At 45.4% G+C, this 13,325-nt stretch overlaps 1 protein-coding gene across 4 annotated transcripts in view; it reads left to right on the top strand.

The window, feature by feature from the left end:
* Positions 1 to 13,325, top strand: part of SNX31 (sorting nexin 31) — an 85,088-nt gene that overhangs the window by 17,890 nt on the left and 53,873 nt on the right. For 3 of the 4 annotated variants that reach the window (XM_025265087.3, XM_025265088.3, XM_006055233.4), the window contains exon 4: positions 2,013 to 2,077. The exons of the other annotated variant lie outside the window; for it this stretch is intronic. In XM_025265087.3, coding sequence (XP_025120872.3) covers positions 2,013 to 2,077 — 65 coding nt within the window. The remainder of the gene's footprint in view (positions 1 to 2,012; positions 2,078 to 13,325) is intronic. 4 annotated transcript variants of the gene reach the window in all.

Genomic DNA, 13,325 nt, shown 5'->3' with positions numbered 1-13,325 from the left:
TTGAAGGGTTTGCCTTGGAAACAAACAGAGATCATTCTGTTGTTTTTGAGATTGCCCCCAAGTACTGCCTTTCAGACTCTTTAGTTGACTATGAGGGCTACTCCATTTCTTCTAAGGGATTCTTGCCCACAGTAGTAGATATAATGGTCATCTGAAGCAATTATAAATTTACCTCATTATTTTTCAGAGTTGCACATATTTTTTTTTAAACATAGCAAATAGAAATTCTAGAAGTCATGTATTTTCCATTCATCTTTTGTAATGGAGAATGTACCCCTTTTTAGACATATTAAATAAAGTTTTTCAAGTTCAAAATGTAATATCTTTTGAAATTTCATTCTCTCTTGGTTTGCTTTCTCAGATCTTCATGAAATACTCCTTTAACAGCTGGCCTTTTCACAAATGCTTACTGTGCTTCAGGGGTCACTTCTCTAGACCTGGCCTTTATCCATAATCAGGATGCCCCGTACATCCCCTTGGAAGGTAGAGGAAGGAGACAGTGCAGTGTGGCATGTGACTGAGGGCACAGGCTCTGCTCAGACCCAGAGCCAAGCCCCTGGTTTGCACCTCACTGGCTGTGTGACCTGGGGAAAGACACTTACCTTCTCTGAGCTTCAGTGTCTTTATCTGTAAACTGGAAATGCTCTTTACTTCAGAGTTTGTTATGAAGATTAAGTGAGCTAAAAGATGCAAATGCTTTGCATAGTACTCTGTACTTAACGGTTGTACAGTAGATACTAATTTATTGAACACTTCTTCAACAGCGTTCCCCATCCCAAGGATCCATGGTACTGATTGTCATGATTAGTTTGCATACATGCCACATATGGGCTTCCCAGGTAACACTAGAGGTAAAGGACCTGCCTGCCAATGCGGGAGACATATGCCACGTGGGCTCGATCCCTGGGTCAGGAAGATCCTCTGGAGAAAGGATTGACAACCTACTCCAGTATTCTTGCCTAGAGACTCCCATGAACAGAGGAGCCTGGCAGGCTACAGTGGATAGGGTCGCACAGAACATGACTGAAGCGACTTAGCACACATGTCACATATATTCCAGAAAATAAGACAAGAGCTTGCCCCCCCACCCCCACCCCCACAGTGAAATTACCTCTTTAAAAGAGAGGGAAAAAAGTTTTTGTTCTTACAGAGACTCTCTCTCTTAGTTATATTATTTTGAAAAACCTGGCATCATTTGGGAAGCAGAACCCGAAACAACCTCAGTCAGTGCCAGTTTGGAATGCTGGTAGAAGTGATTTGACAAGATCAGTAAAAGAGCAACAAAAAGAAAGACATTTGATATAGATTTAGAAGGTGGATAAGTTCAGCTCGAGTGTGGGAGAGGACTCATGGGGAGGAAGATAAGAACTGAGAAAGCTGCAGGGAAGCCCCTCACGTGTGACTGTGGGGTCCTTGCGGGGCAAGTCCCGGCCCCATGTACTCTGGCTACAGCTCTGTGTGTTGGTATCTGGAGCTTTAAATCTAAGGGGGTAAATGTCTTATAAGTACAGAAGAAACTTCTGTGGCAGCCTTATTGTTGCTTTTTTTTTTTTTTTTTTTTGGATAACCTCTTGAGAGCTCCCATTGTGAAAAGAAGTCCTCTCCATCCTTGTTTCTTGGCTGATTTAAAATTTTCAAATGACCAAGCATCTCGCTAAAGTGGGAGTCTAGATCCACAGTTTTAGATCTTATTTTTTCTTCATATCAACTTCATCGTCTTTCTAGTAGGGGCAGCAAGATGGCTATCGAGTGATGGATGTGCATGAATAAAAAAGGACTCCTGGAAAGAGTCACCTGGGACTGGTGTGATGGGTTCATGGTGTCAGTCCAGGCTGCCTGGAGGAGGAGGGCTTTGTAGGTTTTCATGGGTTTCAGAAGTCACAGGCTCCATTGACTTTAAGAAGGCAGCGGTGCTCTGTCAAGGCCTGGAGGTCTCCCTGGAGGACAGGGCAGTTTAACAGAACAGTCAACCCGGCCCTGTGCTAACCTGGCTTGCTGTCCCTGTTTTTCAGTAACCATGGACCCAAACATGTTGAGAAGTGATGTCTTCGTTGATTTTTTAAAACTGGTGCAGCTGGTAAGCTTACTTTTCTTGACTAAGGTCATGATTTCACTACGGAACATGTCTCCATGGGTGCGTTTCTGACCATCAGCCCTACGGAGCCTGGATTCAGATAAACTACATTCGTTTGGAGGACACAGGAAGATGGTTCCTATTAATATTTTCTTCTTTTGGAGGCTTAGATTCTAGATGGAACATTAAGTGTATCACTTGGCCTTTTGCCCATTTTAATTAAGTTGATACCTTTTATCTGTTGCATAAGCACTGCCATCTCAAAACTAGCCGTAGAAAAGAGAATACATTATTATTAGGGCCCCCATGACAACTCTGGGACCCTGCTTCTGTAGCTGGGACTTCCAAGTTTGCCACAGTGAAGACCTCAGGACAGCAGTAATAGCCATGCCAGATTATATTTGTGCATTCTCTGCTTAGAACTTTATTGTAAATTGTGAAAAACAAGGTTCAGAAAGTGGGTAGAGTAAGTGCTTATTCATGAGACAGAAAAGGATATGCATATGTATGAATGCTCGTATCTGCACAAAAGTGCATAGAGGGGACACGTGTTAAACTGTAAACAAGTGTCTCTACGGTGGGAGTGAGGTTGCATGGGTATGGGCTCAGTCCACAGGTGGTTTGGACTTAATGGCAGACACGCCACTCCACCCTGGGGCACAGTGTTACTGAGAAAGTGCCCAGAAATGCAAGATCCAGCAGACAGGTACCACCAACTCAGCTCTGGCAACTCCCAGCATCATGGGTCAGCAAACAACTGGTTCCAGGAACATAAACTCTTTCAAAATTGAGGGTCTCCTGGGAAGAGCCAGAGGCAAAAATCCCTCAGAAAAGGAGGAAATTCAATCTCCACAGAAGGACAGACAGGAACTCCCTGTCCTTTGGTGGTCTAAAGAACCATTGGCCACTTGCCCCCAGAGGCTGGAACTTGGCCAAATACATTTGTTTAGTGCAGGATCCATTCGGCTGGTACACTAGGAACATCTTTATGCCTCCTTGTACGTTCTCAACTGAATGAAAGAGCTTTGAAAGGACCGAAGTTATCCAATGATATGATATTACTGAACTGGTTCCCTGGTTCAGGGAGGAGCGATACCTTGATCAGATTTGTTAAAAAAAAAAAAAAAAAAGGGAACAAAGTGCATTTATTCAGTGGTTCAAGAGTGTTGATAAACTTACTGGTCCACCCAACTGAGAAATGCCACTGGAGCCTCCCATTGTATGACTGCCCGTACTTTCACGTATACTTAATGTTAGGTGTGTGTGTGTGTGTGTGTGTGTTTGTGCATGTATGTACACATACATGTATATTTTCCTTTTATTTGAAAAGTTTGTTGTTGCAGTGGTGATGGTGGTAACATTCAAACAGCACAAAACGGTACATGATAAAAGTAACCTCAAAGTGGTGGCGAATCTGCCTGCCAGTGCAGGAGACACAAGAGTCATGGGTTCAATCCCTGGGGTGGGAAGATCCCCTGGAGGAGGAAATGGCAACGCACTCCTGGAAAATTCCATGTGGACAGAGGAGCCGGGTGGGCTACAGTCCAGCGGTCACAAAGAGTTGGATGCGACTGAGCCCACACCCATGCAACCTCACTCCCACCGTAGAGACACTTGTTTACAGTTTAACACGTGCCCCCTCTACGCACTTTTGTGCAGATACGAGCATTCATACATATGCATATCCTTTTCTGTCTCATGAATAAGCACTTACTCTACCCACTTTCTGAACCTTGTTTTTCACAATTTGCATCTTGCAAATCATTCTATGTGAATGCACAGAGGTAAATCAGCCTTGGTTCTGTGGTCTTTGTGTGCATCGTGGTTTTTGTTTTCAATGCTTTCTAAAAGTCATTCAGAGGGTGGCAGCGTTTTGGAGCTTTGTTTTGAGTGTCTTTGTTTTGAGTGTTTTAGTGCTCTTAGTGTTTTTTTTATCTGTATAACTGCGCGGAAGCCTTTTGCCCCAGCTACATTTTGCAGCATCTCTTCTTTCTTCATGTGATGGAGTTTTCACTTTTGCAGTGGCTTTATTTTTCTATTCCCTTGCTTCTGTGAATTTGGCCAGCTTCCTTTTATGCTCTTTTGTTTGCTTATCTCCTTGTTGAGGTCTTTATTTGTTCTTTGAGGTCTGAGTTCAGAGAAGTCTTGCTTTGGTTAACACAGTCATCATCCTCATTTCCTTAGTTGCATCATTTTGCCTTTTTTTCTTTTTTAATTGAGATCTTTCCAGACAAGGGAGCAAACCCATGTCTCCCACATTGGATTCTTTACCACTGAGCCACCAGAGAAGCCCAGTGGCATCATTTTGGGGGCATATATTTTTCACCCACATTTGGTCACATTTCTTTCCTCCTTTTCTGAGGGATTTTTGCCTCTGGCTCTTCCCAGGAGACCCTCAATTTTGAAAGAGTTTATGTTCCCGGAGCCAATTGTTTGCTGACCCACGATGCTGGGAGTTGCCAGAGCTGAGTTGGTGGAACCTGTCTGCTGGATCTTGCATTTCTGGGCACTTTCTCAGTAACACTGTGCCCCAGGGTAGAGTGGCATGTCTGCCGTGAAGCCCAAACCACACAGTTCCTCTTCTCAAGATCATGTCTTCCACCCTCCTGCTGATGAATCAGCCCCAGGACTGACTCAGTAGTTGGGAGTGCTGGCTCGGAGTGAGATGCCCAAGATTCATAGTTTGGCGGCTGCCCCACTTTCAACTTGCATGGCTTGAGGCCATTTACTTGGTCTCTTTGTATCTCAGTCTCCCCATCTCTAGAATAAGCGGAGTAGCTCTTCTCTGAGGGTTGTTGGGAGGATGAAGTGAGCCGGTGCTCCTAAGGCACATAAATGTCACCTGGCCAATGTTGACACCTAGGAGGTCCTCCTGCCATCACCAACACCAATCCTTTTGCCTCTTCCCCACCTGCTGAGATTGCTTTGCACAAAGATGGCAGGCCTGTGCATCTCTCCCCAGACACCTGGGGCCATCAGAGGGGCCCAGACTTGTGCTCCCAGACCCTCCTGGTGCCTCCTGAGGAGCTGCATTAAGACAGCGTCAACGTGGCCTAAGTCCTGCCCGCTGCCCCTTTGTCCCTCTGCTTCCCTCCTCCCCGCACAGGTCCAGTGTTCACCAGGCTCGGCAGCTCCTCTGCAAACCCAGCATTTCAGGCCTGGGACCATTTTCAACTTCTTCAAAGAGGATGTTCCTTCCACTTGTTTTCTGTTTGCCTCCAAAACAAAATGAGGACAACTCCTGAAGATGTTTATAAAAGAGGCTACAGTATGATTTTGAAAAGGATACTGAGTCTAAGTCAGGAGGGTGGTTCTGTGTTCATCAGGCCCCTGCCCTGCCTGCTGCCGTCCTTGGCTTTTCATGTTGCTGTTTAGTCCCTTGGTCGCATCCGACTTGGTCGCGTCTGACTCTTTGTGAACCTATTGTCTGTAGCCCACCAGGCTCCTCTGTCCATGGGATTCTCCAGGCAAGAATACTGGAGTGGGTTGCCATGCCCTCCTCTAGGGGGATCTTCCCAACTCAGGGATCAAACTCACATCTCTTAAGTCTCCTGCATTGGCAGGCAGGTTCTTGACCACTAGTGCCACCTGGGAAGCCCCGTGACTGTTCATAGTAGAACAAATATGTGTTGAATGGTTGCTGGGACTTGATAATGCTCTAGAGGAGAGGGAGGCACCAGGAAATCACACCTAGTCCAGATCATGGAGTTTCCAGTCTTGTTGTGGAGACAGAAAAGTCACCATGTAAGACCATGATGTAATGAGCCCAGTGACACAGGAATGAGACTGTGATACAGGACTACACGCTATGGTACAGGGCTGAGTGCTCTTATACAGGACCGAGTGCTGTGATACAGGGTCATGATCTGGAGCGGATTAGGGATATGTCCAGATCTCCATCCTCTCAGCCCTGATGAAGCATTTGTGGGCCCACCCACCTCCAGCGGCTCCGTGCCCACTTTCCCTGTGTGCGGTACGAACAGTATTATTTTCTCCATGTGACTTGGTGAGAAAAGGGCTCAGAAGCACTGCCACAGGGTGAATGAGTGTCCAAGGGACATGATAGAGGGCACCTTGGTTAATGACCTGAAGAAGGACCTCGAAGTCAGTATCGGGTGATTTCTGGGGTAAGCGGGGAGGTAAGATTATACTCTAGCTTTTTCTTCCCATTCAGGGAAATGCTAGGAAATCATGTTAATATCCAGTGGTCTGGGAGACTCAGGACAGGTATTGGTAAAAGGGAAGCAGTAGCCGTTTATTATTGTGGGTGAGTAGCCATTCCCCTGACCACCTTCCAGGGCTGGGGTTATTGCTCAGCAGTGACTAGATGTGGTCAGTGCAGGGGAGACTCCACCAGCCAAGCCTGCAGTGAGATGGCTCGTGGAGGACTGGTGAGTGCCGGGAGGACTGGGATGAGCACAGGGGATGTGTGGGTCTGCCAGACCAGCAAAGGAGCCCAGGGAGCAAGGGTTGGGAAGTCTCCCCACCTCAATATTATACAGACATTCCCCCCCTTCTGAATATTTTCACAGCTTTTAATAAGCTTGGCTTGCCGTTTCCTGGTGGTTATTACCCAATAGTTACACACTCGCAGGCCTGGCTCTCCAGGACTCAGCAGGTACAGGCACACCTTCCTGTCTCTGGACAAGGACACAACATGTTAGAAATGTGAATACGTGTGACCATGTAGGAGCCTTCCAAGGAGCCTCTCCTCAGGGGGAGCAACAGTCATCAGAGGGGGCTGCTTCTACGGGATATTCGATCTGGGCTGGACCCGACACTTTCTGGGCAGTATCTCATTCACCCTCGCAACTTGTTGAGAGTGGTGCTCCTCTTTTTCAGTTAAGTAATTTGTTCACGGATACACATCTTAATAAGTGGAAGCCCGGGGAGCCTGGATCTACTGATGTCATGAAGTATTTCTAGAGCGGTGGCAGCCCCCTCTAGCCCCATCCCTCACCAGGTTCCTCTGGTTTTGTATCCAGACCCCTCCTGCCCACCCACTTACCATGCTCCCAAACTTTGGCCTGCGATTGCCTCTGAGATAAAGGGGTTTTTGAAAGGCAAAACCAGTCTTTAAACTAAGGCCTGTATGTTCCTTGTTCTTAATCTATATAGTGTGAACAGCATGTTTGAGGAGAAAGAGGTATTTGTTGTGGCTTTGTGTACTTGGGGAGTTAGGGGCAATGTACATATTTGGGGAGTGTTGCCCACCATGGGTCTAGGGGCCCTAGGAAGTGACTCTTTCCCCGTATCCTCTTAAGAATGTTTCCTGTTTCTCTTGTAGTGAAATGATTAGGACTGATTAGTAAGTGTGATGGAAATTTAGAGGTTGGCACATCCAAATATGGATTTTCTGGATAATAAAGATCAGGCTAAGTGCTATGGCTACCAGACATTCTTTGGCCTCAGAGGAGAATATCAATAAAGCCCACTGATGGAGCTTCTTTGAAATATCACACAATTTCTCAGGGTATTAAATTTGATTTGAAAATGTGTTAAAATTAAAACATTTTAAATGTTTGAAAATGTGTTAAGGCAGCCCATGTGCACTCAGTCACTAAGGTGTGTCCCACTCTTTGTGACCCCATGGACTGTAGCCCGCCAGGCTTCTCTGTCCATGGGATTTCCCAGGCAAGAATATTGGAGTGGGTTGCCATTCTCTTCTCCAAAGGCAGCCCATGGTAATGGAGGATTTAGAGGTTTCTTAAAGATAAATGCATTTGGTTTACTAGTGTGAATTGTGTGTTTTAATTCCTGGTCCCCCCTAAATCAAGAGGGCTTAGTTAAGTTTTGTTTTTGTACAATCTGGACCCACCATGTTGGCTTTTTTCCTCTAATTGCATTATTATGTCTTTTATATTTTATAAATTATATATATATACAAGTAAAATTCAAATATCACAAATAGAGCCAAATTCCTCCTTGATCACAACTCCTAACACAGAATGTTTCATCTGTTGTGCATTTGCTTTTATCTCATTAAAGTTTTTCAGTTCTATCATTCCCTCTCTTCACCATATTGTCCTAAAATTTTTCATTTTTTTAAACCAAACAAAATGTGCTGATAATTTTAAAAGTAAAATAGTGTTAAAAAGTATTATAATATAACCATCTCCTGCTTTCCAGAGGCAATGGCTTTCAAATCTTTTAGCTTTTTCTTCAGATATTTCAATATCTGGAGATTAATAATATTCATCTCTTTCTCCTGTTCTTCAGTTTGTAGGTATTATCTATTGACTCCCTGTATGAGGGATGAGGGGATTCCCTGATGGCTCAGACAGTAAAGGATCTGCCCTCAATGAGAGAGACCTGGGTTCAATCCCTGGGTCAGGAAGATCCCCTGGAGGAGGGCATGACAACCCACACCAGTATCCTTGCCTGGAGAATCCCATGGACAGAGGAGCCTGGCAAGCCACAGTCCATAGGGTCATAGAGAGCTGGACATGACTGAGTGACTTATACACACACATGCACACACATGAGGGATGTGGATTCAGCTTTCTGTATCACCTTCTTTCATTCCATTCTTCTCCCCAGTTTTATCTCACCATTAAAAACATTAAGTTCCTAGTCAATACTTTGATCTTTATAACAGGTAAATATTTCTTACTACTGAACAAATGTTTATGAGTACGATTACCTTTACTTTCATGAACAACTTTTGTTTTTCCTAGAGTTAAAAATGATGTCATTTTAAAATGATATCATTTAAAAGAAAAAAAAAAAGATGCTTAGTTGTTTTTAAACATATGATTGGAGGGTTGCAACTTTGAGTCCCACCCGCTGGCCTCCGGGTTTGGTAGAGGGGCTGGGGACTGAGTTAATCATTGGTCATGCCTACATGCTGAAACCTCCATAGAAATCCCTGAACTGTGGGGTTTGGAGAGCTTCTGTGTGGACGAACATGTAGAGGTGCCGCATCCCTTCTGTTTAGCTCTTCCTGAGTTGTATCCTTAGTAATAAATGGGTTATAGTAAGAAAAGAGCTTTCCTGAGTTCTATGAGCTATTCTAGGAAATCATCAAACTCCAGTAACGGGTCATGGGAATCCCAGATTTATAGTGAGTTGATCATAAGTATGGGAGGCCTGGACTCGCAGTTGGCTTCTGAAGTTGGGGAGGGGCCGTCCTGTGGGACTGGGTCCTTAATCTGTGTGGTGTGTGCTAACTCCAGATAATTAGTGTCAGAAGTGTTGATGTGAGTGGAGTGGAGAAAAACAGTGCTTTTCTTTTAGTGTCCCTTGAACAGTGTAAGGGCATTAGCGAGTTTTAAGCTAGAGGAGTACATTTTCAGCTTTGCATGAAAAAAAAGTATTCTCTGGCTACTGTGTGGAGAGTGTCTTGCAAGGGGAGCAAGAATGGAAGCAAAGTAACCAGTGAGGAGGCCATGGCAGGCGTCAAGGAGGGGAGAACGTATCAGGTGGGACTCAAGGGCAGGTGGTGAAGATGAAAAGAAGTAGATGGATTGAAGAGATTGTCTAAGATGTGAATATACAAGACTCGGCACTTGATTGGATATGAGTGTGGAAAACATCTTCCTGAATCTTTTCTGGACCCCTTTATTTCTCACCTGTTGCCACTAAGTCAAATCAAAGGTATGTAATGACCTCCTCATTCCTGTGCTAACAAGAATGAACCAAGAAAGCTGCCGCTTGAGTGTTTGCAGGGGGTGCCCTCCCGGAGCTGCCATCCTCACTTTAGAGCTGAAGGAATGCAGAGCACAGAGGGGAGTCGCCTGTCCAGATTTCCACAGGGTCCCACGCAGTGAGGGCAGAACGAGGCTTGGGACCAGGCAGTCTGCTCTGTGGATCATGCATTTCTCAATCCCACAGTCTAGCCCAGTCCCTTGGTACCTTTTGCATGAATGACCACCACCCACTTCTCTCAAGTCTCCCATATCCTTCAGTCTTCCCTCTAGTTCATTTTCACTTACAGTGCCAGACACATCTTTCCCTAACTCCATTTCCACCCTTCCATGTCCCTGATCCAGAACCAGGTTTTTAATAAAACCCTCAAGTGTCTGATTTTAGGGCCATCTATGATCTGACCCATTCTACCAATACAATCTACTTCCTCACTTTTCTTTTGCAGAAGAATTTAATATGGGCATGCATTTATTTCATTTTAACTGTTTATATAATTTAGATATCTCATTGGTCTGCAGCATAGTTTGAGTCGAGAGTTGCACTGAAGTAACAGATTAATGGTAGGCTTTCCCTTAACCATATCAAAAGACAATGGCATCTTTCCATTCATTTTAAGAGTGTTTTTCCTCTGAGGTAAGAGATGTTTGAAAGTGAAAGTGAAGTCACTCAGTCGTGTCCGATTCTTTGCAACCCCATGGACTGTCGCCTATCAGGCTTCTCCATCCATGGGATTTTCCAGGCAAGAGTGCTGGAGTGGATTGCCATTTCCTTCTCCAGGGATCTTCCTGACCCAGGAATTGAACCCAGGTCCCCCGCATTGCAGGCAGATGCTTTACCGTCTGACCCACCTGATGTTTGTGAGTCTAGGCCAAATACCTTTAAGAACCCAAGCCCTAAGCAGAGGTGTGTACCTGGAAAGGGACTATTTGCAACAGTTGCTCTGGAGAAGCCCCTGACCCTTGACTACTCAGCTAAATATGGGGTCTCAGAGGCCCCACTGTTAGCAGTTATCATGACTGCAGGGGAACTTGGGAAATCAGTCAGAATTCCCCTGCGAAGTTAGAAGTGAAGAAAATGTGGCTGAGGTTGTATGTGAGGAGCTCAGGGCGTGTCCTGGGGAGGAGGGAAACCAGTGGCCCTGACCTGCTGAGGAAGGGCTTGGAGTGATTCTCAAAGCTTCCCGGGAGCTGGGTTGTCCCAGCGCTGGACACTTAAAGGGAAAACCTGGCAGATGGTTGGGTCAGCATTTGCTGATGTGGAGGCCAGTATTGAGAAAGGGAAGCCACAGGACTGTTTGAAAAGTGACCAACGTGGTGATTGATAAGTGTGCAAATTCACTCAGGCAGATGGACACTTGTTGTCTGTGGAGGGGCAACATGACATGGCACCTTATGCAGGTATTCCAGTGGTGACATGTTGGTCACATCATTTATCCAAGTGAAATGAAGTGAAAGTTGCTCAGTCGTGTCTGACTCTTGTGACCCCATGGACTGTACAGTCCATGGAATTCTCCAGGCCAGAATTCTGGAGTAGATAGCCTATCCCTTCTCCAGTGGATCTTCCCGACCCAGGAATCGAACCAGGGTCTCCTGCACTGCAGGCAGATTCTTTACCAGCTGAGCTACCAGGGAAGCCCAATTTATCCAAACTTAGACACTAAAAAAAAAAAAAAAAAAAAAAAAAACTATGATGATCTTTTATTTTTCAATATTTAGTTGTGTATTTTTGGCTGCCCTGGGTCTTCGTTGCTGCACATGGGCTTTCTCTAGTTGCAGCCCTAGTTACAATGTGTGGGCTTCTCATTACAGTGGTTTCTCTTGTTGCAGAGCACGGGATCTAGGCATGCGGGCTTCAGTAGTTGAGGTTCTCTGGCTCTAGAGCACAGGCTCAGTAATTGCACTGCATGGGTGCCGGGGTCCAGCCCCGGTGGATCCAGGGAATTCGAAGGGGAGACGGCTTTGGCGATCAGGAAACAATAGATCAATTAAGCGTTAATTAAAGATATAAAGAGTGGTTAAATAGGGATAGCTCAGTAGGAAAATTCAGTGGAGAAAAGAGGCTGAATAACTTGGTGTACGTGGAAAGCCAATAAAACTTCAAGACAAGAAATTTGCATCACCTACGTAGGCCGCAGGTGTCCTTCCATTCTCCCGAAGGAGAGGAGACACTAAGGCCTCCCGGTCAGATCTTAGAAGCCCAGGCATAATTAGTAGGCTTGACGAGCCTCCACGTTCCAGATGGGAATTCAGCCAGAAGGTGAGAAAAAGAACGACATGGGGAGACCAGTCTTTCTAGGAACTGATCCCATTCTTTATTTTCCAGGGTCCACTTTTATACACAGAGATGTAATACAAAAGTCACGCGGGGTCAGCAGTCCTGACTTTTATCAAAATCAGGTGCTTCATACAAATGTATACGAAGGTCTTAGGAGTGTTACATCATCTTCTGGCCAGGGGCCTGCTAACAATTTATGACCCTCTCCTTGTGACAGCGGTCAGTCAACCAGAACCCTTATTTCTCCAGGGGTGATTATTCTTAAAACAGACGCCACCTTCCGAAGGCACCAAATAAAGTTACATTCCTATAGGGTGAGGGTGTAGTGGGTTTTAATTAAGAAAAGAATTTGCTTAGCCTAAGGTCTAACGTGATTAATATCAAAGGTTAATACTTATTTCTTCTATATATTCATTAATGTGTATAAGAGCAGGGGATGTGGAGACTTAGCAGCAAACATTGACTCAACAAATGAAAACCCTTCACCAATACAATTTCTAATCAGCCCACTATACTACACTAATAATTCCCTAACTTTTCAAAAGAATCTGTTTTTAGAAGGTTTAAAGCATCTCGTGCCTCTCATGGTTGGGGGGCTGTGAACAATCACATGTGGCCGGACAAGCCTGTCAGGCAGGCTAGAGAACCTTCAGAGGAGTTTGTAGGTTGAAACACTCCTGTCACGCCCAGGAATTATTACTAACTGGAGCTGTAAGTTAACTTCTTCTCCAAGAGAGGTAGTGGGGGACACCCCCCGTAAAGTCAGAGGTGTAGGTGAGAGCACAAAGCAGTAAAGTAGGCAGATTCTGGTTTTGGAGGTAGATGCTCAAGAATTTCCAGGGGGACTCCTGAGGCTCGATCGCGCCTTTGCGTATGCCGAGCCTCCTTCCTCATGACCTTTGCCACAGGCGGAGTTCCTCACGCTGGCTCCTGGCACATGGGCTTGCCGTGAGGCATGTGGAATCTTCCCAGACTGGGGATCAAGTCTATGTCCCCTGCACTGGCAGGCAGATTCTTAACCACTGGGCCACCAGGGAAGTCCCCTTAGACACTTAGAAAGGAGAGCAATAATTGTTATGCTTATATTTGTCTGCTCAGGCTGCTGTAACCGGTAGCTTAAAGAACTGAAATTCCAAAAACTGTGAGAAATAAATTTCTTCTTTGTGCACATGTGCAGAGAGCAAGCTCTCTGGTGTCTCTTCTTACAAGAACACTAATCCCATCATGAGGACAGGATCTCACTTAACCCTGCTGCTGTTGCTGCTAAGTCGCTTCAGTTGTGTCCAACTGTGCAATCCCATAGACGGCAGCCCACCAGGCTCCCCCGTCC

The sequence above is a fragment of the Bubalus bubalis genome, chromosome 15 (assembly GCF_019923935.1).
Source record: "Bubalus bubalis isolate 160015118507 breed Murrah chromosome 15, NDDB_SH_1, whole genome shotgun sequence".
NCBI lineage: Eukaryota > Metazoa > Chordata > Mammalia > Artiodactyla > Bovidae > Bubalus > Bubalus bubalis.
This window is presented reverse-complemented; position numbering and strand designations above follow the sequence as displayed.